The sequence below is a fragment of the Megascapheus bottae genome, chromosome 6 (assembly GCF_031878675.1).
Source record: "Megascapheus bottae isolate mThoBot1 chromosome 6, mThoBot2.hap1, whole genome shotgun sequence".
NCBI lineage: Eukaryota > Metazoa > Chordata > Mammalia > Rodentia > Geomyidae > Megascapheus > Megascapheus bottae.
In genome coordinates, this window is record NC_143514.1 from 43,373,761 (window position 1) to 43,398,341 (window position 24,581).

The 24,581-nt window shown below is 39.9% G+C and overlaps 1 protein-coding gene across 3 annotated transcripts; it reads left to right on the forward strand.

Annotated features, from left to right (window-relative positions):
• Window positions 1-1,427: 1,427 nt before the first annotated feature.
• Tm2d1 (TM2 domain containing 1) lies at window positions 1,428-20,030 on the forward strand. 3 transcript variants are annotated; one of them, XR_016535940.1, is made up of 8 exons: window positions 1,428-1,604; window positions 2,725-2,798; window positions 5,728-5,836; window positions 9,330-9,421; window positions 10,383-10,456; window positions 15,794-15,923; window positions 18,407-18,599; window positions 19,493-20,030. XR_016535940.1 is itself a non-coding variant. In XM_090334726.1 (7 exons), exons 1-6 carry the CDS (start codon window positions 1,447-1,449, stop codon window positions 15,902-15,904), a joined length of 618 nt encoding a protein of 205 aa, XP_090190852.1. In that variant the 5' UTR covers window positions 1,428-1,446; the 3' UTR covers window positions 15,905-15,923; window positions 19,493-20,030. The 3 variants fall into 3 exon arrangements, 1 of the variants encoding a protein (XP_090190852.1); XR_016535939.1 differs by having other exon boundaries at window positions 18,427-18,599; XM_090334726.1 differs by lacking the exon at window positions 18,407-18,599.
• The last annotated feature ends 4,551 nt before the right edge of the window (window positions 20,031-24,581 follow it).

Here is a 24,581-nt window from a genome sequence, read left to right on the forward strand (position 1 = left end):
ACTACACTTCACCGGTTTAGTGACAGTACTAGTTATTTTCACAGTGTCGTCTCTGGGCTAGGTAATTCACTTGGGAATGCCTTAGGTATAAAGACAAAGCCCATCTTAATCCATGACTCAGAAACGGAAGGTGGGTTTTATTTTTATTTTTTTCTTGAGATAGACTCACTATGAAGCACAAGCTGACCTTCAAGTCCATGCTTCCTTCCTCAACCTCCTGAGTGCAAAGATTTCAGACAAACCTGTTATATATAGTGCATCTGGCTTAACATTCTGTTTTAATGGGTATACTCTTGAAATCAGAACCTTGCTATGCTTTCTTGCTTTAGGCTTGAGCTTTATCACTTGAGCCACACCTCTAGTCCAAAGGTGATTCTTAACGCTACACATCTAGAGAACCAGTACATAGTTAATTCTTCAAAATGATGGCACCATCACGGATGAAAAGACACTAACAGGGCTGGGAATGTGGCTTAGTGGTATTGTGCTTGCTAGAATGTGTGAAGCATTGGATTTGATTCCCTAGTACCACATAAACAGAAAAAGCCAGAAAGTAGCACTGTGGCTCAAGTGAGCCTTGAGCAAAGGAAGCTTGGGGACAGTGCCCAGGTTCTGAGTTCAAGCCCCAGGACTGGCAAAAAAAAAAAAAAGACACTACCAAATTCCATTATTTTTAGGTATCAGACAAAAAGATTATACTTTCACTTGAACATGTTTTCTTCATTAAAAGTTGCCTATTATGCTATTTTATACTCCATGGAGATGTAGAAGGGAAAGAAAAAAGTTATGAGCTTTTTGTTCTCTTCTTTGGTTGCTTCCCTATGCCATTAAAATTTCACCAATTTAATTTCCCCTATTACTAGTCAAGCCCTAACTTCAGTTAGTGGCCTCCCAGATCCGTGTTTTTCTAGGAAATATTGTAATTACCAAGAGTGCAGACTGTGAGATCTGATGAACCTCAGTTTGGTCGCCCCTCCGTCACTCAAGTCTAAAGTCACTAAGTTGCATGCTCTTTCAAGTGTTCCCTAGCCAGGATTTCCATCCTTCTACCCAAACCCCATGATTTGTAAAGATGATGTTGGGAGCTGCCTCACATTTACACATGGGAATGCCAAGGCTAGAGATTAAGGGTTAGTACAATGGTGAGGTGTTGGCAGAGGCCCAGCTGATCTACAAATGCATCCTTTCTTTCTTCCAATACTCAAAAGCCAGTGAGATCTCCTTTCGAAGGGAAAGTTTCCAGAGCGGTCCGGATCTGCATTACAACCAACAGCCTCCCTAGAAATCCCACCGGTCTGCGGGGAGGAGGACCACCAGAGAGTGGACCAAACCCGCGTCCCGACTCAGCGCGGTGGCTTTAAGAAAGCCACGCCCCTCCCGCCTGGGCCCCGCCCTCACGTGGGCGGAGGCGGAACCGGAAGCGCGTGGGACGCGGTGGGTCCCAACATGGCGGCCGCCTGGGCCTCCAGGCCCGCATCTGCGGAGGCCGTGGTCACGCACCTGCTTAGGCTCCTGTGGTTCGTGACCGTCACCACGGGACCTTGGACGGCTGTCGCCGCCGGAGACGAGGAGACATTTAAGTGCGAGGACCTCAAAGTGGGACAATATCCTCTGTGGCGCGTTCTTCCTTCGCCTAGGAGGCGAGGCCTTTGCGCTGGGCCGGGGCTGGAGGGAGGGGCCGGGGTCTCCCCCGCGGCCCGGGGGCGGGGAGCGCCTGGAGATGAGGCGGACGGGGGGCCGTGGGGGGGGGGAACGGCGCGGCGGCCGAGCTTTGCTTTTGCGTGGGATGTCGCTAGTCGTCGGTGTTCCCTGATTTTTCCGGGGTGCTTATTTTTCCCACAGACGTCGATCCCCGAGTATGCCAGGCCCTGCCCCAGACCCGGGGACGGCCAGCACGGAGCCTCCACCAAGAGCTTGGCCCCTGTCGAGGGAAGCCGGATCAGTGGACGAGCCAGTCCGCGGGGATTGTCCCTAACCCTGTCTTGTTTAAGTCGCGTCATTGCGAGACGCGGGTGCTCCGTTAGGTGACCAGTGGTTAAAGTGGCTTAAACTTCACGTCATTACTCACGCGTGAACCACGTGGCTAGCGTGGGCCCGAGCTCCATGGGCTGTTGCAATATTTACATTAGTACAGGTCAGGGATTTAGAGCTGTGAGTGGCGACAGAGGACTGTGTGTGTGTTAACTGTTTGAAAACGGAACTGAGGCTGAATTAGGACTAGGTAAATTGTCTCATTATAACCCGGCTTTACGATTAAAAACCAAGACGAAATGGAGTTTATAGTCCAAGTGGTTACTTACAAAATTAGGTAACTTTTATAAAAACTTCAGAACAGAATAACTGCTAACAGAAGCTAAAGATAATAACATGCTCTCATGATACATATGTATGTAACATATACATATGCATGTGTATATAAGTAGAAACATATGAACACGTGTTACTTTATAGTCCCTTTTGTTTTTGTGCTAGTACTGGGAATTGAACTCAGGGTGTGGGGCTCTGTTCCTAGCTTTGCTGATAAAGGCCACCGTTCCACTTCCCTGATTTAAAAGTAATGTTCAGGTATTGTTTTAACGACATTAAAAATGTTTATACTTGTGATTATTGAGTTGGACAGACTTGAACCTCTCACTGCATGTGACTATCAACAGGACTATATAAGATATGAAAGATAATGTTTTATGTTGGGAATAACGTTCCTATTTCCTTAATTTTTAAAACATATATTTGTAAAGATCCCCAAATAAATGATGCTACGCAAGAACCAGTTAACTGTACAAACTACACAGCTCATGGTAAGACTTCCAGGATAATTTTTTTCTTTATTTTAATTTAATTTTTTATTGTTTGGGCTGGTCCTGGGGCTTGAACTATCTTTCAATCTGTCCCTTTTTTCAAGGGCATCATTCTACCATTTGAGGCACACCGCAGTATTTAAAACATTTTCTTAAACTTATAGAAAGAAGTAACAGTGCCAGGAGTGTGGCCTAGTGGTAGCATGCTGGCCTAGCATGCATGAAGCTCTGGGTTTGATTCCCTGGAACCACATACACAGAAAAAGCTGGAAGTGGCACTGTGGCTCAAGTGGCAGAGTGCTAGCCTTGAGCAAACAAAAACAAAACACTTCAGGGAGAGTACTAACGTCTTGAGTTCAAGTCCACAATTAACCAAAAAACAAATTATATATTTATATATGCCTGTAATGTATAGTTGTGGTACATTCTAAGAATGAAGACAGTATGGTAAGGATTGTAAGTATGCATCAGGATTTCCTTAGGTGTTTTGTTGATAATGGATATTGACCCAATTCTAGTCAAGAGAGATATTTGAAAATAGATTGCCTTAAACTTTTATCATTGACCTTTTGCTATTATGCTCAGTGGTGAAATATTACTTTAGAATTATATACCTAGTGTTTATGCTTTGATTTGCATGTTTTATCTCCAATAAACTAATCAGAAAAGACTGGAAATGGTGCTCAAGTGGTAGAGTGCTAGCCTAAGTATAGAGAAGCTCAGAGACAGAGCCCAGACCCTGAGTTCAAGCCCCAGGGCCAGGGATGTAGGGGAGTAGGGTGGAGAAGGACTATTAGCTGACTTATAAAACACTAACCAAAGAGTTATTGCTTACAAAATATATAGGAAAGCAATATAGTTCCTTTCTGTTCTATATTGAACTAAGAGTCTAATAACCCATGTACTTTCTGGGTGTGGTGGTACTGGCCATAGTCTCAGGCTGACACAAGAGGGTCATTTGAGTTCAACACTGAGTCACATTATAAGATGTTATTTAAAAATAATAATCAGCAACAAAATCCTAAAGTATCTTTGCATAGCAAAGCTTAGGAAATAAATTTTTTTTTTGTCAGTTGTGGGACTTGAACTCTGGGCCTGGGCACTATCCCTGAGCTCTTCAGCTCAAGGCTACCACCCTAACCCTCATAGTGCCACTTCCGGTTTTCTGGTGGTTAATTGGAGCTAAGAGTCCCATGGACGAACTTTTTAGTGCCTGGGCTGGCTTTAAACCACGATCCTCAGATCTCAGCTATGTTTGAGGCAAAGTTACCTTGACTTTTTTTTTCCAGTCCTGAGGCTTGAACTCAGGGCCTAGGATTTTTTTGTTGTTGTTGCTATTGGTGGTGGTGGTGGCATTTTTTTTTTTTTTTTTTTTTTTTTTTTAGTGTGGGTTGGGTAGGGAAGGGACCATAGAAATGGAGGGAAGAAGAATGAACAAATGGACTTTTTTTGCCCAGGCTGACTTTGAACTGTGATCTTCAGATGTCAGCCTCCTGAGTAGCTAGGATTACAGGCTTGAGCCCAGCCTGAGTGCATTTCTCTTTGGACTGTGTCATTACTTCCTTTGCTTTCCCTCTCGTCCCAGGCTACAAGTTGAACAGTTCATTTTTCACAGTGTTTGCTGAATACCATGACTCCACATTTCCATTTCTTGGAATTCATTTCAATAAATAGTATTTTAAGTGTTCAGGGGTCTTCGACGTTCTTGCCTGACTATCCTCCTTTAGTCTCATTGTGTGTGAATGCCTAGCTACTTTATAATTACATTACATGTATAATTTATAATGCCAAGTATACTTTAGACATGTGTCCTGGCATCAGTTTTTTATTTTTATTTTTTTAATACCAGTCTGACCTAAAAAAAGGACAGGAATTTTTCTTGGCAGCTTAAGAAACTAAATTGCTACTGCCTTCTGTATAGCTGGAACTACAGCATGTACCACTATGCCTAGCGGGTCATGGGGCTTGAACTTGGCCTGGGTCCTGTCCCTGTGCTCTTCAGCTCAAGGGTACTGCCCTACCCTTGAGCGAAACCCCACTTCCCATTTTCTAGAGGTTAATTGAAGATGAGAGTCTCAGGTTCTTTTGTACCCGGGCTGGCTTTGAACCTTGATCCTCAGATGTCAGTTTCCTGAGTAGCTAGGATTATAGGTATAAGACACCGCATCCTGCTTGTAGCTTGTTTGTAAGAGTGGATTTGGTTGGGCATCAGTGGCTTACAATGGTGATCTTGAAACTGTCAGGAAACTGACATCTGAGGATTACAGTTTGAAACCAGCCTGGGTAGGAAAGTGATCTGAGGATCGTGGTTCAAAGCCAGCCCTGGCACTAAAGTTCATGAGACTCTTATGTCCAATTAACCACTAGAAAACCAGAAGTGGTGCTGTGGTTCAAGGGATAGTAGCCTTGAGCTGAAAAGGCTGAAAGCTGAAAAGGGTGGTAGCCTTGAGCTGAAAAAGCTTAGGGACAACACTCAGGCCCAGAGTTCAAGTCCCACAACTGACAAAACAAAACCCAAAAAACCAAGGCCTGTTGTTCAGTGGTAGAGACTTTGTCTAGCAGTCACTAACAGTTCAAGTGTTCTTTACCCTACAGATGAAGTATAATAAGGTAATATTGTATGATTGGTCCTTTGTCATCTTTGTGAGGCCTATATCCAATGCAGAATGTGTTAAAAGACATCTATCTGGGAATGATTTTACACTGCACAGAAATTGAGGCAGGGGAACTGGTTTGAGGCCACCCTGAACTACATAGCAAGAAAATAAGGCCATTTCGTATCATATTGTATCTGTCTTATATATAAATGCATAAATAATGTAGCTTTTCCTATATATGTGATATTATGTTGGGAGCTAATCTGTTATGCGTGTTCTTGGGTGCTTTTGCCAGTCTTAGAAAAACAATGGATTTTTTTTTCTGTCTACAGTCCAGTGTTTTCCAGCACCCAACATAACTTGTAAGGATTTCAGTGGCAATGAAACACATTTTACTGGAAATGAAGTTGGTTTTCTCAGGCCCATATCATGCCGAAATGTGTAAGTACATTACTGAGATTTAAATTTCAGATTACTTGGTGAATCTTGAATTCATAGAATGAAGAGATAGAAGAGAGCATTTGATATGGAAATCCTATGAATATATTTATCCTTTCCTTTGTGTCATAAAACCCTCAGAACGCATTCATTCATTCATTCATGCATGCATTACAGTCTTAGAGTTGATTTCAGGGCCTCTGTATTCAAGGTAAACACTTTACACTGAGTTAATGTTCTCTCCCCTTTTCAGTTTATTTTGAGACAGAGTCTTCATGAGTGGCCTAGGCTGGCTTTGAACTTGCCATCCTCTTGCCCTCAGCCTCCTAGGCAACTGGGATTCCAGGCCAAGCAAATCTATGCTTTTAAGTCGGCATATTTTATTTTTCTTTATTCTGTGCCAGTCCTGGGGCTTGAACTCAGGTCTTGAGTGCTGTCCCTGAATTTTTTTGCTCTAGGCTACCGCTCTACCACTTCAGCCACAGCTCTACTTCTGCAATTTTGGTGGTTAATTAGAAGATCTCTTGGACTTTGTTGCCTGGACTGATCTCAGAACTCAGCCTCTGAGTAGTTAGGATTAAAAACATGATTCCCTGGCACCTAGCTTTAAGTCTGCATACCTTTTTATAAATGTAGTTCAGCAGCCAAGTAGACCTGGACTTTGTGGAACAAATAAATGTTAATTGAGAACTTATTTCATGCTACCTACTGAGATTTTTTTTTTTTTTTTGCCAGGAATGATGGTGTGTGCCTATAATCCCAGCATTAAGAGGCTAAGCCAAAAGGCTGTATGATTCAGCTGGTGGATTGCCTAGCTAGCAAACCTCAGTACTCCCCCCGACCCCCCCCCCCCCCCCAAAATTAAAAATACAGAGACAGGAGAATCTCTGCTTGGAGGCCAGACTTGGCCACAGAAAGTTCCAGGCTAGTCTGTCTATATAAAGAGACTTAGTCTCACAAAGCCAAATCAAATGAACACATTCTGTTTCTTAAGTTGGGTGATTGCTAGAATATAGTTATTGTATCAGAAAAACACTAATTATCTTTAATCATTTGCACATTTTTTGTTTGTTTGTTTTTGCTAGTCCTTGCCTAGAGTCCTGTATAATTTAGAAAACATGCACTATTTGTCTTTCTGAGATAGGCTTTCCTCAGTTAACATGGTTTGTTCTAGGTTCATCCAGTTCTCTGCAAATGACATAATATTCTTGCTAATGGCTGTGTAAAATTCTATGTGAATAGGTACCACGTTTTGGGATTTACTCACCAATTAGGGCATCTGGGCTGTTTGCATAACTTGACTATTGTGAATAGTGCAGCAGTGAACATGGATTTGCAAGTGTCTTTCTGGTTTCCTGGCTTGTGATCTGTTTCACTTGTATTATTGAAATGATTGAGAAACTCTGTTGTGTCTGTGGTAGTTTAGATTTGTTCAGCAAGGGCTGGCGATATGGTTCATGTGGTAGAGCAGTTGTATAGTAAGTGTAAGGACCTGTACTGGAAAAAAAAGTGATTTTGTTTAGCAGGTGTTCATTCCTCTCATTCTTTATCAGTGAGTAGTGTCATTCCTCTCATTCTTTATCAGTGAGTAGTGTATACTTCCTGCATCACTGATTTTGGGGCTATATATTGTGTTACTTAATTTGGTGGCTACAAGTAAGCAGGTGTGAGTCTAGCACAAGTATACTTGTAGGGTTTAGTTTCCTTTTTTTTTTTTTTCCCTAAGCATTGTCCTTGGGCTTTCTCAAGGCTAGTGCTCTACCACTTGAGCCTCAGCATCACTTTAGGCTTTTCTATGTATGTGGTACCAAGGAATTGAACCAGGGTCTTTGTGCATGCTAGGCAAGCACTCTAACACTAGGCCAAATGCCTGCTCCTTTAATTTCCTATGGTATGTCTTCTAAAGAACTCGCCCCACATAACTGCTTCACTGTCTGTTTGGGCCCTAGAAAAGTTAGTTTTGCCAGATTGAGCTGAATTTACAGCCTGGATCTAAGCTCAGCCAAACCTCAGCAGAAAGTTTATTCTCCCTGCTGAACCAGGTCTTTTGAATCATAGCCTATTTTACAAGTGCGAAAATAATAGCTTATTGTTGTGAACCATTAGGGTTTTTGTTTTGTTTTAAGTTTTTAAATAAAAGCCAGTTCTGGGGCTTGAACTCAGGGTACAGGTACTGTCCCTGAGCTTTTTTTTGCTCAAGATTAGTGCTTTATCATTTGAACATAGCTCCACTTCTGACTTTTTGGTTGTTACGTGGAGATTAGAATGCCAAGTACTTTCCTGCCCAGGCTGGCTGTGAGCTGTAATCCTCATATCTCAGCCTCATGAGTAGCTAGGACTACAGGTGGGAGTTATTGGCACCCTGGGAACCACTTAGTTTGATGACATCATGAGACTAGTTGATGAATACTTCCATGTGTTCTGTTTTAACACAGCAGCCAGAAGGATTATTTTAAAGTTGAAATCAGATCATGCCACACCTTAAAATCTGGCCGTATTTTCCCCTTTCTTTCAGAGTATTTATAATGGTGTAAAAGGCACATCTGCTTCATGTATACAGGGTTCCTTCTTTGACCTCATCCATCTTCTATTATTCTTCCCTTTTCTCACTCTATTCTTGTGATACTGGCTTCCTTAATAGGCCTCAAACTTGCATAACAATTTGTACAAGCTTTTTCTTTCCCTAGAGTATGATGTAACTCATTTTTCCCCTTAGATCTTTGCTCAGGTATCACTATTTCAGTGAAGCTTACCTACGTACCCCTTTTAATAGACTTTGGCATTCTAGATTCCATGAACATTATGTTCTACATTTTGTGTGTGTGTGTGTGTGTGTGGACTTCACACAGGCTAGACAAGTGCTCTTACTACTTAAGTCAGACTTGAACCTTCTTTGCTATGGTTAGTCTTAAAAAAAGGTTATGCTTTTTATGCAAGCTGGCAGGACAGCTATACTTCCAGTTATACTTCCTGCTCTAGCTGGGATCACAGGTACTTACTATCACGCCTAGTTTTTTCCCCCTATGTCATTTATGCTGTACAAACAATATGATTTACTTTGTTAAAAAAATTTGAAGTTTTGGGGCTGGAAGCGTGGCCTAGTGGTAGAATATTTGCCTAGCATGCATGAGGCCCTGGGTTTGATTCCTCGGTACCACATGCACAGAAAAAGCTCAAGTGGTAGAGCACTAGCCTTGAGAAAGCCCAAAGACAGTGCCCAGGCCCTGAGTTCAAGCCCCAGGACTGGCCAAAAAAACCCCAAACAAACCTTTTTTGAGGTTTTGCTTACTACCACATAAATGTAAGCACCTGAAGAACAGCAATTTTGGTTGCTTTTGTTCATTATTATATCTCAGTAGCTTAGACATGTGCCTGTGAATGACATGTGCCTGTGAATGACAATTAACTAATCGATGGTACTCTTATAGTTTTGTTTTCTAAAACGTTCGTGTGTTGGGAAACATGAATATAACACCCGTATTTTAATTTTGTACAGAAATGGCTATTCATACAAAGTGGCAGTTGCATTATCTCTTTTTCTTGGATGGCTGGGAGCAGATCGATTTTATCTGGGATACCCTGCTTTGGGTAAGTATGTTTTATCAAAAATAAATTACTATGAAACTTGTAGTTTAGTTAAATATATGTATTTGTGTGTGTGTATATGCCAGTCCTGGAGCTTGGACTCAGGGGCTGGGTTCTATCTCTGAGCTCTATTGCTCATGTCTAGTGTTCTACCACTTGAGCCAGAGCTCTACTTCAGGCTTTTTGTTGGTTAATTGAGAATAAGAGTCTTAGGGACTCTTACCCTTCCTGGACTGGCTTCAAACCTTGACCCTCAACTTTCAGCCTCTTACAGAGCTAGAATTGTAGGTATGAGCTACTGGCACTCAACTGGCTTAGAACTTTTGATTTTGACTGTAAAATTAATAAAACAGGAATTCCAAGGGATTAAAAATGGTCTAGAATACATTTTAGATAACTTAATTTTGCAGTTTTACAGTAAGATCAATATTTTCCTAATCATTTTTTTGTGGCATGACAATTTGTTTATTTAAACTTACTATTTAAAAATATAGCAAAAGCTGATTACATACTGTAATCAGCAGTAAGCACTCTGGTATTAAAAGATGTTCTGCTATTCTAATATAGTAGTGTAATTTTGATACAGTGAGTTGTTTCTTTCTTTGTTTATTTTTATGTGTGCAATGCTGAAAAAGCCAGATCTGTAAGCATGTTAGACAAGCAAAGTTACACCCTCAACCCCTCTGGTGAACTAAGATCTTCAAGCATTTTCTCAATAATAAATTTTATATTATATTTTTAAATGGCTAATATTTATTAAGTGAATAAGTTTATGATTTTTATTTTATTTAATAAGTGAATAAACTTATTTGGGGTTTTCTATATATATTTAAACTTTTCTCATGTTTTTAGGTAAAAGATTTCATTTTTTAAGTATTTTTATATTTTTACAATAGAGTATTAGAAAATGGAAACGTTTATAATAGAGTTTCAAAATCATAAGTAACTTTAGCTTTTCTTCTAGGTTTATTAAAGTTTTGTACTGTAGGATTTTGTGGAATTGGGAGCCTAATTGATTTTATTCTTATTTCAATGCAGGTAAGTTAGTTGTACTTTCAAAATTGAGTTTGTTGGTCCTCTCCTGGTATGTATGTGTGTGTGTGTTGTTTTTTCTTTTTTGATGGGGGGTGCCATTTCTGGGGCTTGAACTCAGGGCACATGCACTGTTTCTAAGCTTCATTTGCTCAAAGCTAGTGTTCTACCACTTGAGCTACAGCTCTGCTTCCAGTTTTTTTGTAGTTTATTGGAGATAAGAGTTTCACAGACTTTTCTGCCCAGGCTGGCTTCAAACCATAATTCTCAGGTCTCAAGTCTCCTGAGTAGGCATGAGCCCCTGGTGCCCTGTTGGTCTCAGGTTTTATTTGTATGCTGCTTTAAAGAGATCATATCAAAGTCATCTTTCCAACGAGCATTTCCCAAACTTGTTGCTGTAAGCGACTTACGACAGTTACTGAAAAGAATTTCATGCTCATACTCAAATATGATTTCTAGATGTAAGTTCTACTGAATTAGAGATTTCTTTTTTTGTTGTTGGTAGTGGGATTTGAACTCGGCCTGGGTGCTGACCTGAGCTCTTCAGCTCAAAGCTACTAACTACCCTATCTCTTGAACCACAGTGCCACTTTAGTTTTCTGGTGGTTAATTGGAGATAAGAGTCTCACTTCCTGGGGTAGCTTTGAACTGTAATCTTCAGATCTGAGCCTCCTGAGTAGCTAGGATTATAGGTGTGAGCACCAATACGTGGCTGAGTTAGAGATCTCTTTACTGAATTTTCCAGAATCTGTTTGTTTGTTTGTTTGTTTTTGTTTTTGCCAGTCCTGGGGCTTGAACTCAGAGCCTGGGCTCTGTCCTTGGGCTTTCTCAAGGCTAACACTCCATCACTTGAGCTATAGTACCACTTCTAGCTTTTTCTGTGTATGTGGTACCGAGGAAACATACTCAGGGCTTGGTGCGTGCTAGGCAAGCATTCGGCCACTTGGCCACACTCCTGGCCCCTGTGTGTTGTATCTTTTAACATTGCAGTAACTTCTCAGACTTACTATTTATTCTCAAACTTGGACTTAATATTTATTAGTTACAATTACTTTGTCAGTTATAATAATTGGAAATTAATGACATATATGAACATTGTAGAGGTAAAGGCAAAACTTCCTTTTGCACTGTACAATCACTGTAATATATTGGTTGCAAATTACAGAAAGTGAAGTCTCACTTGGTTACAAAGGAAAAAAGGAGTATGTAGATATGGCCTCAGGCATAATTAAGTTCATTCAGATGATGTGATGTTCATAGGTATTTCTGCCTCACTTTCTACTGTGCCATTAAGACATACAGGATATTATCCTATAATTTAATTTTGACAGTTATGTAATTATTTTAGTAATATCGAATTGATAAAGACATGTTGGTATATATTGCTGTGGTATGTGGGCAGGAGGTGTTTGAGAAGTCCTGTCTATAAGTACTGGAAAGTGCCACATGCTGTTTTCTGTTAAGTTACACTAAACTGGTTGTGGATAACTCATACAGATTTTGAAATTAAAGTAAGATGATTTATAGAACAAATATTGCCAAACAGTACTTCAGCAAGCATTTATGGATCACCTAATGTCTTCAGCAAGGGTGTTAGTATGTATTTAAATCATCATCTGTTTTGCCCTGCTTTCTCATCCAGTATTTCTACTCTGTAATTCTGTTATCTTCTGCTCTAAAAGAAAGTTGAAATCTAAGATTTTGGTACCATACTGTGAGGAGGAGGCAGCATATGGACCAATAAGATACCAGAATTAAGCAAGGAAAATATTTGGTTTTGAGTTGGAATTTTACTGCCTTTACTCATAAACATATGCCTAACCAAATATCCTGCCATCTCTAACTGTGGGACAGGCAAGCAGGCATGAAGAGGCTAAGGTACTTATGCACATATGCTTACAAATGCTTCATTTCTTATTTGAAATGAAGATCCATGAAATTTATTGTATTACTGGGATTCTTCAAATTAAGATATCCAGAAATTCAGAGGGTCTTTGCAACTAACCTACAGTTGATATTTTTACTCAAGTTTCTCTTTGGTGACATTATCTTTGTTGTACTGCTTTAGTTATAGCAAATTGTAGAACTGATTTCCTTCAACCAGTGCTTTCTGTTACATTTTTATCTGAAGTTTTCACAGCATTTATATCTGAAGTTTTCACAGTAAATTGTTCTTAAAGAGCTCTTGGAGTTGAGACTCCTCACATTAAGAAATCGTTGAGATAGACTGATTTCTGCATAAATTTCCACGAATAAGACATTTAATAGTCTGGCAGGGTTAGCTGGGCATTGGTGGCTCACACTTAGTTTGAGGCCAAGTGGAGCTGAAAAGTTTGTGACTTCTTCTCAGCCCCAAGCCAAACTTAGTGATCTGTGTCTGTCATCTTAAGCTGCATGCCTGAGACTGGGAGGATGGTGGTTTAGGGCCAGCCCACTGATAAAATATGCATGGCTTGGGAAGCTGGAGATGGCTATGTGGCCCTGTGAGTCCATCAGTCACCAGAAGTGTGAACCAGACAGATTGTGACTCATATGAATACCTTGGTGGGAAGCAAGACTATGTTAAGATAACCATGAGCATTGTGGAGGCAGAAGCAAAACTTCCTTTTACACAGCCCAATCACTATAATTTTCTGCTGGTTGCAAAATGAAAAATGTCTGAAGGTGTGGCCCAGCAATATCAAACCTGCCTAGGAAGCTGGAGGCCCTGAATTCACACCCCAGTCCTGTCAGGAAAGAAAAAAAGTTTGGCCACTTTATACTGATGTCAGCTTTAAGAAAAATAATTCCATCTTCAGATATAACCAAATAAAATGTGTTATTCTATACTTACTATTGTTACCACCACTACTGCTACTATTACTACTTTTATTTTGTGGCTGTACTTGAGCTTGAACTCAGAGCCTGGCAATCTCTCTCAGCTTTTTTTTTTTTTGGCTGGTGCTCTACCACTTGAGCCACAGCATCATTTCCAGCTTTTTGTAGGCTTATTAGAGATAAGAGTCTCAGGCTTTTCTGCCCAGGTTGGCTTTGAAACAAGATCTTGAATAGATTGGTTATAGACTTGAATCTCTGGTGCACTCAGGGCCTTGTGTTTGGCAGGCAGGCACTCTACCACCAAAGCCATGCTCCATCTCAACTATTTTTTTTTTCAATTTCTTAATAGACTTTTTCATTTTATCATCTTTCTCTCTGTACAATTTTTAAAATTACTTTTGCCATTAAATGTGAAATCCCCAGTGAATAGCAGTATTTTTCTTTATGTTTTGTATTGATCCCAGAAATACATTGTGCATGGACAGAGAAAAACATTTTTTTTTTTTTGGCCAGTCATGGGGCTTGAACTTAGGGCCTGAACATTGTTCTTGGGCTTTCTCAAGACTAGAGCTCTACCACTTGAGCCATAGCACCATTTCTGGCTTTTTCTATGTATATGGTACTAAGGAATTAAACTCAGGTCTTTGTGCATGCTCAGCAAGCACTCTTCCACTAGGCCAAACTCCTGGCCTGAATTCATTTTTTGAATGAGGAGTGTTGTGTGGTAGTTTTCTTCAAACTCCATTTTTATAACCCCTAAAAGATTTTTTTAAATTTGTACCCTCTTCATATTTTTAAATTGACATTTAAATTTTTTATCATAAATTTAAATAGTTGCAAAAGATGTAATATCAAATATTGACATATTAAAGTAAAACTGTTACATAAATCTTTACATGTATTCAACAGACTATAAATACCATAGAATTTCAAATATCATCCATTTAAAAAAACATGAATAAATACAAACCATTATAATTTTGACATTACTTTTTTCTTAAATTTTTATTTCTATGCCCCTTCCTCCACCAGATTTTATTTCAATCTTTTATATTTCTATACTGCAAAACCTTCAAATAATCATTTTTTTTATTAATATTAAATTACTTAATGCTTTTCTGTGATTTCTGGATTGAACTATCCTAAACTAATTACATAGTTAAAGACTGGCTCTACTGCTAGGGTGTCTCTAGTGCTGTGCGAGTGGTGGGGGCCTGAGTTCAAGCTCCAAGCACCAAATGAATGAATGAATGAATGAATGAAAGAAATAGTAAAATGTTATTAGGAAATACATCTTTTGAACAAAATGTATTTTTGAGTGTTAAACTAGAAGAAGTTTAGGTGGGGATGTATGTTAGTGGCAAAGAGCTTGCCTAGCAAGTACAACATCCTGTATTCACTTACCAGTACCAATAAAGAAAAGACCAAAACATTTTAGTTTAAAAAATAATAACAAAACAAAACAGAAGAGGTTTTCCTAAGTCTAGGATTTGGATTCTTCCAAAGCTTGGCACATTAGAGATTTTTAGATATGAGGGCACTATGCCAAAGTAGGACTCAGGGTAGGCTCTGAATGATAGGTTTCCTTACCTATTAGCAAGCTAGAGAAAGGACTGAATGAATGAGGGGGAAGTGGGAAGCAAAACTAGCATGACACCTCCGCCATTGCCTTCTATCAGGCAGAAAATTTTACAGAGTATTTGCAGCAATCCAGTATGTCAGAAGTGATACTTAAAAAACCGTGATCCATTTACAACCTGGTATAGCTTTGTCTATTGTTAAGGCCACAGTTTGATGATTGCTCACTTAAAGGATAATTTCTAGAAATCTTAAGTGGGTTGGTTAAGTGAACAAGATGATCATAGTGAGCATGTGCTTTTTTGTTCTTATTCTACTTTTTCCTTTCATTCCTGGTGGTTCTTACAGGGCTGAACCACTACAGTTATACTATGTCATCTCCCAGAGAACCTGGCCTGGCCAGTCATATCACATTCTATTTCCTTGGATACAGCAGTTTGTCTAGCAGTAGTCATAAGAAAGCAAGCAAATCAGTGGAAGACTTTCCCTGGAACTGGGGCATTTTAGCACTAGGGATGGACATTTTATTTTTCTGTTGGAAGTTGCCCTAATTATTCTAGTTACATTAACCACTGAATCTTTTTTTGTGTGTGTGTGGGGGGATCATGGGGCTTGAACTCAGCCTGGGTACTGAGCTCTTCAGTTCAAGGTTACAGCCCTACTTCTGAGCCTGGGCAGTGTCCCTGAGCTCTTCAGCTCAGTGCTACCATCCTACCCTTGAGCCAAACCCCACTTCCTATTTTCTAGAAGTTAATTGGAGATAAGAGTCTCCCGTCCTTTTGTGCCCTGGCTTTGAACCTTGATCCTCAGATCTCAGCCTCCTGAGTATCAACCTTTTTTTTTAAGTTACATTTTTCTAGTTATTGAAATAATCTTGTTAACATTTGAGAAAAGAAAACTGTGAATTGTCTTGTAAAATGAATAATTTTGAAAATTTATATCTTGTAGATTGTTGGACCTTCAGATGGAACTAGTTATATTATTGATTACTATGGAACCAGACTTACAAGACTAAGTATCACTAATGAAACATTTAGAAAAACACAATTATATCCATAGATACCTCAAAAGAGAAACAGTAAGTGATACATCTAATTTAATTGGGAAGTAGGGGAAGTTGTGAGAGGCTATTTTCGGATGTAAATTTCTCATTTTATTTGTGATAAAACTCAGATCTACTTGCACATGAATGCCTGCAGTTCTTTGTTAAGTATTTGTTTTTTTGTTTTTTTGTTTTACCTTATAAAGCATTTTATTTTATTTTATTTTTTGTTGGTCATGGGGCTTGAACTCTGGGACTGGGTGTAATCCCTGAGCTCTTCAGCTCAAGGCTACCACCTTACCACTTGAGCCACAGTGTCAATTCCCAATTGATGGTTAATTGGAGATAAGAGTCTCTCAGACTTTAGTGCATAGGCTGCCTTTGAGCCGTGATCCTGAGATCTCGGCCACCTGAGTAGCTAGGATTACAGGTATGAGCCTGGCTTTAGAGCATTTTTTAATACCTTTTAAAATTTTTTATAAAGATATTGTGTAGAGGGGTTATGGTTACATAAGTAAGGAAATGACTACATTTCTTGTTCTTGTTATTTTTTTGTTCAGTCATGGGGCTTGAACTCTTGGCCCAGGTGCTGTTCGTGAGCTCTTTAGCTCAAGGCTAGTGTTTTGCCACATTGAGCCCCAACTTCCAGTTGTCTGGTGATTAATTGGAGATGAGTTTCATGGACCTTTGTGCCTGGGCTGGCTTTGAACCTGGATCCTCAGATCTCAGCCTCCTGAGTAGATAGGATTACAGGTGTGAGCCACAGCTGCCCAGCATGAGTACATTTCTTGTCAGACATTGTTACTGCCCTCTCCTTTGAACTGTCAAATACACTTCAAAAAATTATCTTTGAGTAATTCAACAAAGAAATTATCATTGAGCATATCAGTTTATTAGTGCAATACACCTTGATTGATGTTACCCCATTCATCATTCTTCCCCTGTAAAATATTTTTATGCTCATTATTCTTGCAGTTTCAAATTACGCACTGTCTGCAGTGAATATGGTTAAAGGACAAAGTTCACAGCATAAAAATAACATGGAAGCAAAAGTCTGCTCACTAATTGATGATTGTAATGAAAATATGTGCTGCAGAATATTCTATATTGCTGTAATTTCTGCTGTCCATCTCATAAAGATTAACAGAATCTTGCTGTGTAGCTCAGGCTGGACTCAAACTTAAGGATCTCCTGTCTCTGCCTCCCTAGCTCTTGAATTATAGGAGAACACTAGCACAGCTAGCCACCATATGATCTTTAGCCTCTTTCTTTTCTTTTTCCCTAAACCTTAAAGTTGGTAGGGCCCAAACCTTCAACTTCCTGTAAGCACTTACTCTAAAGTTTGACCCTGACCTGAGAATTCTTAATTGTTTTCAACTTTGAATGGGAAATACTCCTGAAGGAAGAGATATTATTAGTCTTCCTGGTTGAAATTTGGTTCTCCAGGACTCTGCTACTTCAGGGATTTTGTTTCAGTTACTATATATTAGTCTATTCTAATAAGTAATCTCTCAGTAATGCAAGATTTTTCTCAGAAGAATTTCAGTGGAATGTCAGAAAAGCCATTTCCTGGGATATTGTTTCTGTGATGGCCAAGTGTTATATAAAAATGTAGGACATGGGGCAGTTTTTAAAGTAATCATTCACTTTAAACTATCAGAGAGTTGGCAGGCTGAGAGAAAACAAGGTAAATGTCTATACTATCTTCCCTCTTCTTGGATTTTCTGTTGACTGTTTCAGAGACTGCTTCTTAAGTCAGGACTGGAAGAGACAATTATTTTCTCTGTTGTAGTATATGCATAGATTAGAAGGTAAAATTTTTCCTATTAAATAACGTCTCTTTATGACAGTAAGATGAGATGAGATATAGCCAAAATGCTGGTGACTCATGCTATAATTGTAGCTACTCAGAAGGCCAATCTGAGAATCATGGTTCAAAGCTAGTGAGGCAGACAAACCCTTAGACTTTTATCTCTAATGAACCAGCAAAAAGCTGGAATGGAAGACATGGTTCAAGTGGTAGAGCACTTGCTTGGAGTGAAAAAGGTGAGGGATAGCCCATAGATCTGACATCAAGTCCCAGTGCCAGCATAGGAAAAAAAAAAGTTACACAGTATTCCTATTGTCATGGCCCTGAATAGTGACAGTCCCTGAAAAAAATGTGAGAATATCTAAAAAGGTTTTTCACATACTGTCTTACAAATTTCAAGAATTATTGAAGAGTTTTGTTTGGTTTTGGTTTTGTGATATCCATATAAGAAATGCAAATCAAATCAACATTGAGATATTCTACCTTACCCCAGTTAGAATGGCCATTATCCAGAAATCTGCTAACAACAGATGCTGGTGGGGATGTAGCTAAAGGGAATACTACTACACTGTTGGTGGGATTATAAGCCTGTTCAGTCACTCTGGAAACCAGTAAGGAGGTTCCCCAGCAATTCCAATCCTGGGCATTAACGCAAATGACTAAAAATAAGGCCATACTAAAGTTACCAGCACAACCATATTCATTGCAGCATTATTTACCATTGTTAAGATATGGAACCAACCCAGATGCCCCTCATAGATGAATGGATCAAGAAGATATAGTGTATGTACACAGTGGAGTTCTATACTTCCATCACAAAGAATGACATTGCTCTATTCATAAAGAAATGGAAAGACCTGGAGAAAATTACATTAAGTGAAGCAAGCCAGGCCCAAAGAAATGTACGTTTCATGATTTCCCTTATTTGTAATAACTAGAATATGTCTATGATGTTCTCATCAGGGGATCACAATAGCCCAGTTGCTAAGTGCAAAAGACCATTTACAATGAAGCATATCAGAACTCCCTAGGGTTAGAAACAAGAGGTCTTATTATGCCCTGTATGCAGTTATTTCTTTTTGTTATCTGTTTTAGTTTTCTGTACCCTTTGTCTTGTATATAATTTTATCTGATCCAAGGAAGGGAAAGAGAATCACAGAAACAGCAGGACTAAGAATGAACTAACATAACAATGATATTCACTAAACGTTACCTTGGAAATGAACTTTACAACTTCGGGGGAGGAGAGTGGGGCAAGGTTAGTGGGAGAAAATGAGGGAGGGGTAACTGTGCAAAAAGAAATGTACTCATTACCTTATTTATGTAAATGTAACTCCCCTGTTCATCACCTTTGCAATAAAGATTTAAAAAAAAAATGCCTCTGGAGCAGGGATGTAGCCCAGTGGCAGAGTATTGCCTAGCATGCAGTAGGCCCTGGGTTCCAGGGCCTACTAATTTAAAAAAGAATAGAATTTTTTTTTCTTTTTTCTCTCTCTTTTTTTTTTTTTTTTTTTTTAAATCAGTAGTGGGGCTTGAACTCAGGGCCTGGCCACTGTCCTTGGGCTTTCTCAAAGCTAGCACTCTAGCACTTGAGCCACAGCACCACTTTTTGGCTTTTTCTGTGTATGTGATACTGAAGAATCAAACCCAGGGCTTTGTGCATGCTAAGCTAGCACTTTACCACTAGGCCATTCTCCCAGCACCAAGAAAAGAAAAATTTAAAAGTGTACATGTAAGAACCTTCAGGGGATTCTTTTAAAATACTGTGTTTTAACATATTTCTTTTCCTCTTTAGGAACTGAGCCTCCTTGATTTTAACAGTATATGGATTTCCAGATATTCCTTTTTCTTCTTCATATACCAACTTGATGGGTTCTATATGATTTTTTTTATTGTGGTCATTTTTGGTTTAGTTAAATGTATATTCTCCAGGCGCTGGTGGCTCATACGTGTAATCCTAACTACTCTGGAAGCCAAGATCTGGAGGATTGTGATTCAAGACCAGCTTGGGCAGGAAAATCTTCAAAACTCGATGTCTAGTTAACAAGCAAAATACTGTACTAGAGTCATAGCTCAAGTGGTGGAGTACTAGCTGAGTGAGCACTAGACCCTGAGTTCAAAACCTTGCTACTGCCACCACCAAAAAACAAGTATATAATTCTTGAAATTATTTAATATTTTTTTGTTTATACGCTGTATAATAGTCTTTCTGAGGTTTCTGTCTCTATGAGATGGATAATTTTTTATTCCAATATTGTTTAATGTCTCTTACAAAGGCAAGTTGCCATTTGTCATTTTTCTCTTATGAAAAATAAAGGCATAACTTATTCACATTTTTAGTGCTTTATTATTTACAAACCAAACCAAACCAGTTTTACTCAGTGTTAATGTAACCGTCTCCTGCATTTTGATCCTTGTGAACAGTTAAGTAGTAGTGTGACAGAAACCATTTAGACTGATGAGGGCGTGGCAGCCAAGGCTTCTGTGATTCTGTTGCTTGCAAATGTCTTTGCTGGAGATCCTGGGAGCTAAAGGCCATTGGGGTTTGGGAGCCTTGAGGCAGCATGGATACTTGTGGCCTCTGAGGAGTGACTTATAGAGGGATGAGCCTGCTGCGGAAGACCAGTGGTTGACTCCAGATGTCCATCTGGTCACAGCAGATCTGAACAGATAAGTTGGGGACATGGAACAGATGACCAAGGCCTGCCATCTGTGAGGGCCATGAGGTAGACCAGCACAGGGGCCTCAAGTGATACAGCAGGGGCCAAGGAAGCAGCACCTACCTACATGTCAGCAGCTGGTTCTCTCACTGTGTAGGAGGGATTTAAGAAGATTAAAAACGCATCAAATGCTGTGTTCTGTATTTTATTTTGCTATTTAGCAAACATGTCATTTTCAAAATGGTAGGTTCCTGAAGAGTAAAAACTTTGCCCCAAGAAGTATGCACAGGCCAGGAGCGTGGCCTAGGGGTAGAGTGCTTGCCTAGCATTCACGAAGCCCTGCATTCAATTCCTCAGTACCATGTACATAGAAAAAGCAGGAAATGGCACTGTAGCTCAGATGGCAGAGCTCTAGCCTTGAGAAAGCTCAAGACAGTGCCTAGGCCTGAAAGTTCCAAGTCCTAGGACTGGGTAAGGCCCCAAAAACAACATGGCTAGAAGCATGACTTAAGTAATAAAGCACCAATTAACCCAGAAAGCCAAGAAAGTTCAAAGCCCAAAATTCAAACCTTAGTGCCATCAAAACAAGTTGCTATTATATATTTTAAGTAAATCTTCATATTCCTGAAATATCTCCCTGTATAGTCATTCGCTTGTCTTCCTGTCTTTATGGTTAGTCCTACAAAAGTTGAATAAGTTGCCTAACGTCATTAAGTTTTTTTTTTTTTTTCCCTCCATTGCCAGTCCGGGGGTTTGAAGTCAGGGACTGGGCACTGTCCTTGATCTTTCCTCAAGGCTAGAGCTCTATCACTTGAGCCACAGTACCACTTCTGGCCGGCCTGCCTGCCTGCCTGCCTGCCTGCCTGCCTGCCTGCCTGCCTTCCCTCCCTCCCTCCCTCCCTCCCTCCCTCCCTCCCTCCCTCCCTCGCTCCCTCCCTCCCTCCCTCCCTCCCTCCCTCCCTCCCTCCCTCCCTCCCTCCCTCCCTCCCTCCCTCCTTTCTTTCTTTCTTTCTTTCTTTCTTTCTTTCTTTCTTTCTTTCTTTCTTTCTTTCTTTCTTTCTTTTTCTTTTTCTTTTTTGTCATGGGGCTTGAACTCTGGGCCTGGACGCTGTCCCTGAGCTCTTCAGCTCAAGGCTACTACCCTATCCCTGGAGCTATAGCCTCACTTCTGGTTTTCTAGTGGTTAATTGGAGATAAGAGTCTCATGGTCTTTAGTGTCCAGGCTGGCTTTGGACTATGATCCTCAGATCTCAGTTTCCTGAGTAGTTAGGATTACAGATGTGAGCCTCTACGCCCAGCTGCATTTCTGGCTTTTCTGTGTATGTGGTACCAAGAAATTGAACCTGGGTCTTCATGCATGGTAGGTGAGCACTCGTACCACTAGGCCAAAATCCTAGCCCCTAGTGAAGCAAGTTTTAAGCCAGGTTTTTATACCATCAACCTGGAATTCTATATTTTTATTTTTATTTTTTTCACTATGTTTCCAGTGAATCTTGATCAAAGTGTGTGTGTGTGTGTGTGTGTGTGTGTGTGTGCGCGTGCGTGCGTGCGCGCACGCGCGCGCGCGCGCACGCATGTGTGCCAGTCCTGGGGCTTGAACTCAGGGCCTGGGTGCTGTTTCTGAATTTTTATGATCAAGGCTAATCTAACATTCTATCACTTGAGACACAGCTCCAGTAACAGCTTTTTTTTTTTTTTTTTTTTTGTCATGGGGCTTGAACTTTGGGCTTGGGCACTGTCCCTGAGCTCTTAACTCAAGGCTGCTTTACCACTTGGAGCCACAGTGCCACTTCTGGTGTTCTGGTAGCCAATTGGAGATAAGAGTCTCACCAACATTCCTGCCCCAGCTGGCTTTGAACCACAATCCACAGACCTCAGCTTCCTGAGTAATTAGGATTACAGGCATGAATCACCAGTGCCCACTGTATTTTTGAGAAAAGTTTGCTGTCCTGCCTGCAATATGATTGTTAAAACTCTCTAATTCACTTAAATATAGCCACTAGTGATTTTCTAATTAGGCTTTTCAGTGCTAGGTAGAGAACCCAAGTCAAACCAAACTGTACCCCCATATATAGTTAAATATTTTTAGTAAAAATTTAATTATATGCCTATCCTTAACCCATTTACTTAACAGATTGTGTGTGTATGTGTGTGTGTGTGTGTGTGTGCGCGCGCTTGCATGTGTGTGTTGCACCAATACTGGAGGTTTGAACTCAGGGCCTTGTGCTCTCACTTGGCTTTTTTTCTCAAGGCCGATCCTCTACTACTGAGCTGTAGCTCTGCTTCCTGAACAGATGGAATTATGGGAAGGAACAGATGGAGTCTACTTAGAATGTGTTAGATAGTATTCCACTTGCACTATAGTAAGATTATGCCCCCAGTAACAGGACTCAAAAGCTCCCTATTTTAATTTTTAACAGAAGGAAGGTAATGCCTTCTTTTGCACATTGCATACTTTCCCTTGTCTGCAGCTACTCGCAATAGTAAGATCTAAAAGGCTTCACTTTTCCTCTATTTCCCCCCTTTTAAAATGTCTGAGGTAGAGGAAGGTTGGAATGCTGAAGATTTTGCAGCTTTTTTTTTTTTATCTCAAATTCTCTGGAGATACTTATCTAATAAGCATAGGAATGTTGCTGAGAGACAGCCGATTAGTCTACTCTCAGACTTAATTGTGAGCAATCACTATGCATACAATCTAGTGTTGCTTTTAACCTGCCAATGCTATCAGAATATGCCAAGCATGTAGAGATTAACACTTGAAAAATGATCAGGGTTAGAGCTATTTGGACTATATATGCTAAAGAAAAACGTTGTTTTACCAGAACTCTTTAGAAAGTGGTGTTTGGATCCTTTAATCATGTGAGCTAATTTTCTATTTAAGGAAGGTGTGAGTAGCAAGTCTTAAGGCCCCATGTTTGATTTTCAGAACAATCTCAAAGTTAAACATATGCATGGATTATGAAATCCATTTCTTATTACAACATAGAAATCTGAAGAAGAATGGTGTGTCTTGTCTGTCATCCAACCTGTGACTGAAGAGAATTGTTGGAGGGCAGTGATCTGAGATTGCTTTTAGTGGGTATTTTAAGCTTTTAAAAGCATTTCAGACCAAGACATGTGAAAGGGTATCAATGTATGTGAATTAATGCACCTTCTATCTGGCAAATATCATGTAACCCTTTTACTAATTACAATTTAAAAAAAAGCATTTCAGAAATACACTAATTTGTTGTTTCTCCATTTTCAACTATTTATTGCTCCGAATTTCCCCTTGGCCTTGCATCATGCTTCAAACATGCTGATGCTGACTGGTTCTTTCCCTAGGTTTTTTTTTTTTTTTTATCCTTTTTTGTCCCCTCGCTGAGGATCTCTCCTGGGCTTCCAGGCTGGTTCTACTGTACACTGTCAGGTACCTAGAATTTGCTAAATCCTTAGTACTTGGAATGGTACCTTGAACACAGTGTCTTAAAAACTATTTGTGACTTCATGGACTATACGTGAATTTGACATTAAATAACTTTCTGCTTTGGGTAACTGAGATGAGAAGTCATCCATCCAGGTATGATTTGGACTCTGACACTTGTTCACAGGAGTCAGTGAGATTATGCTCAGTCACTTGTGTCCTTAGAAGTTCTCATGCTCAGAAAAGTGCCAGGACAGCCTAATGAGTTTAGGAACACCATCTTTTTACCTGTTAACAACTGAGTGCTACAGATGGTGCTTTCCTTTTTCTTTGCTTTTTTTTTTGTCTCACTCTTTTTTGCGGGGAGGGGTGGTTGGTCAGTCATGGGGCTTGAACTCTGAGCCTGGGTGTTGTCTCTGAGCTCTTCAGTGCAATACTATTGCCCTACCCCTAGAGCTACAGCATCACTCCCCATTTCAGAGTGCAGTGAGATAGTATAGTTCATAAGACACAAGGCACATTTAATAAAGGATAGGTGATCACTTTCCACACACCAAGGTTGATATCACTATGCATCCCTGTCTCATACATACTTTATGGCTAAGGGTTTGCAATATATATATATATGTATATATAATATGTAAATATAAATATGCGTGTGTGTGTATGTATGTATGTATGTATGTATGTATGTATGTATGTATGTATGTATGTACTGGTGCATGCTAGTAATGGGGCTTGCCGGTACTGGAGCTTGAATTGAAGGAGTAAAATTTTAGGTAAAATAAATTAAACAGAACAGATATGAATGGGGGAAGCCC

Excerpts from the sequence above, each read along its gene's own strand:
- Tm2d1 (XM_090334726.1), top strand. The coding sequence starts at position 1,447 with ATGGCGGCCGCCTGGGCCTCCAGGCCCGCATCTGCGGAGGCCGTGGTC. Across the intron at positions 2,799-5,727 it reads TACAAACTACACAGCTCATG|TCCAGTGTTTTCCAGCACCC; the intron begins GTAAGACTTCCA and ends TTCTGTCTACAG. Across the intron at positions 10,457-15,793 it reads TTATTCTTATTTCAATGCAG|ATTGTTGGACCTTCAGATGG; the intron begins GTAAGTTAGTTG and ends TATATCTTGTAG.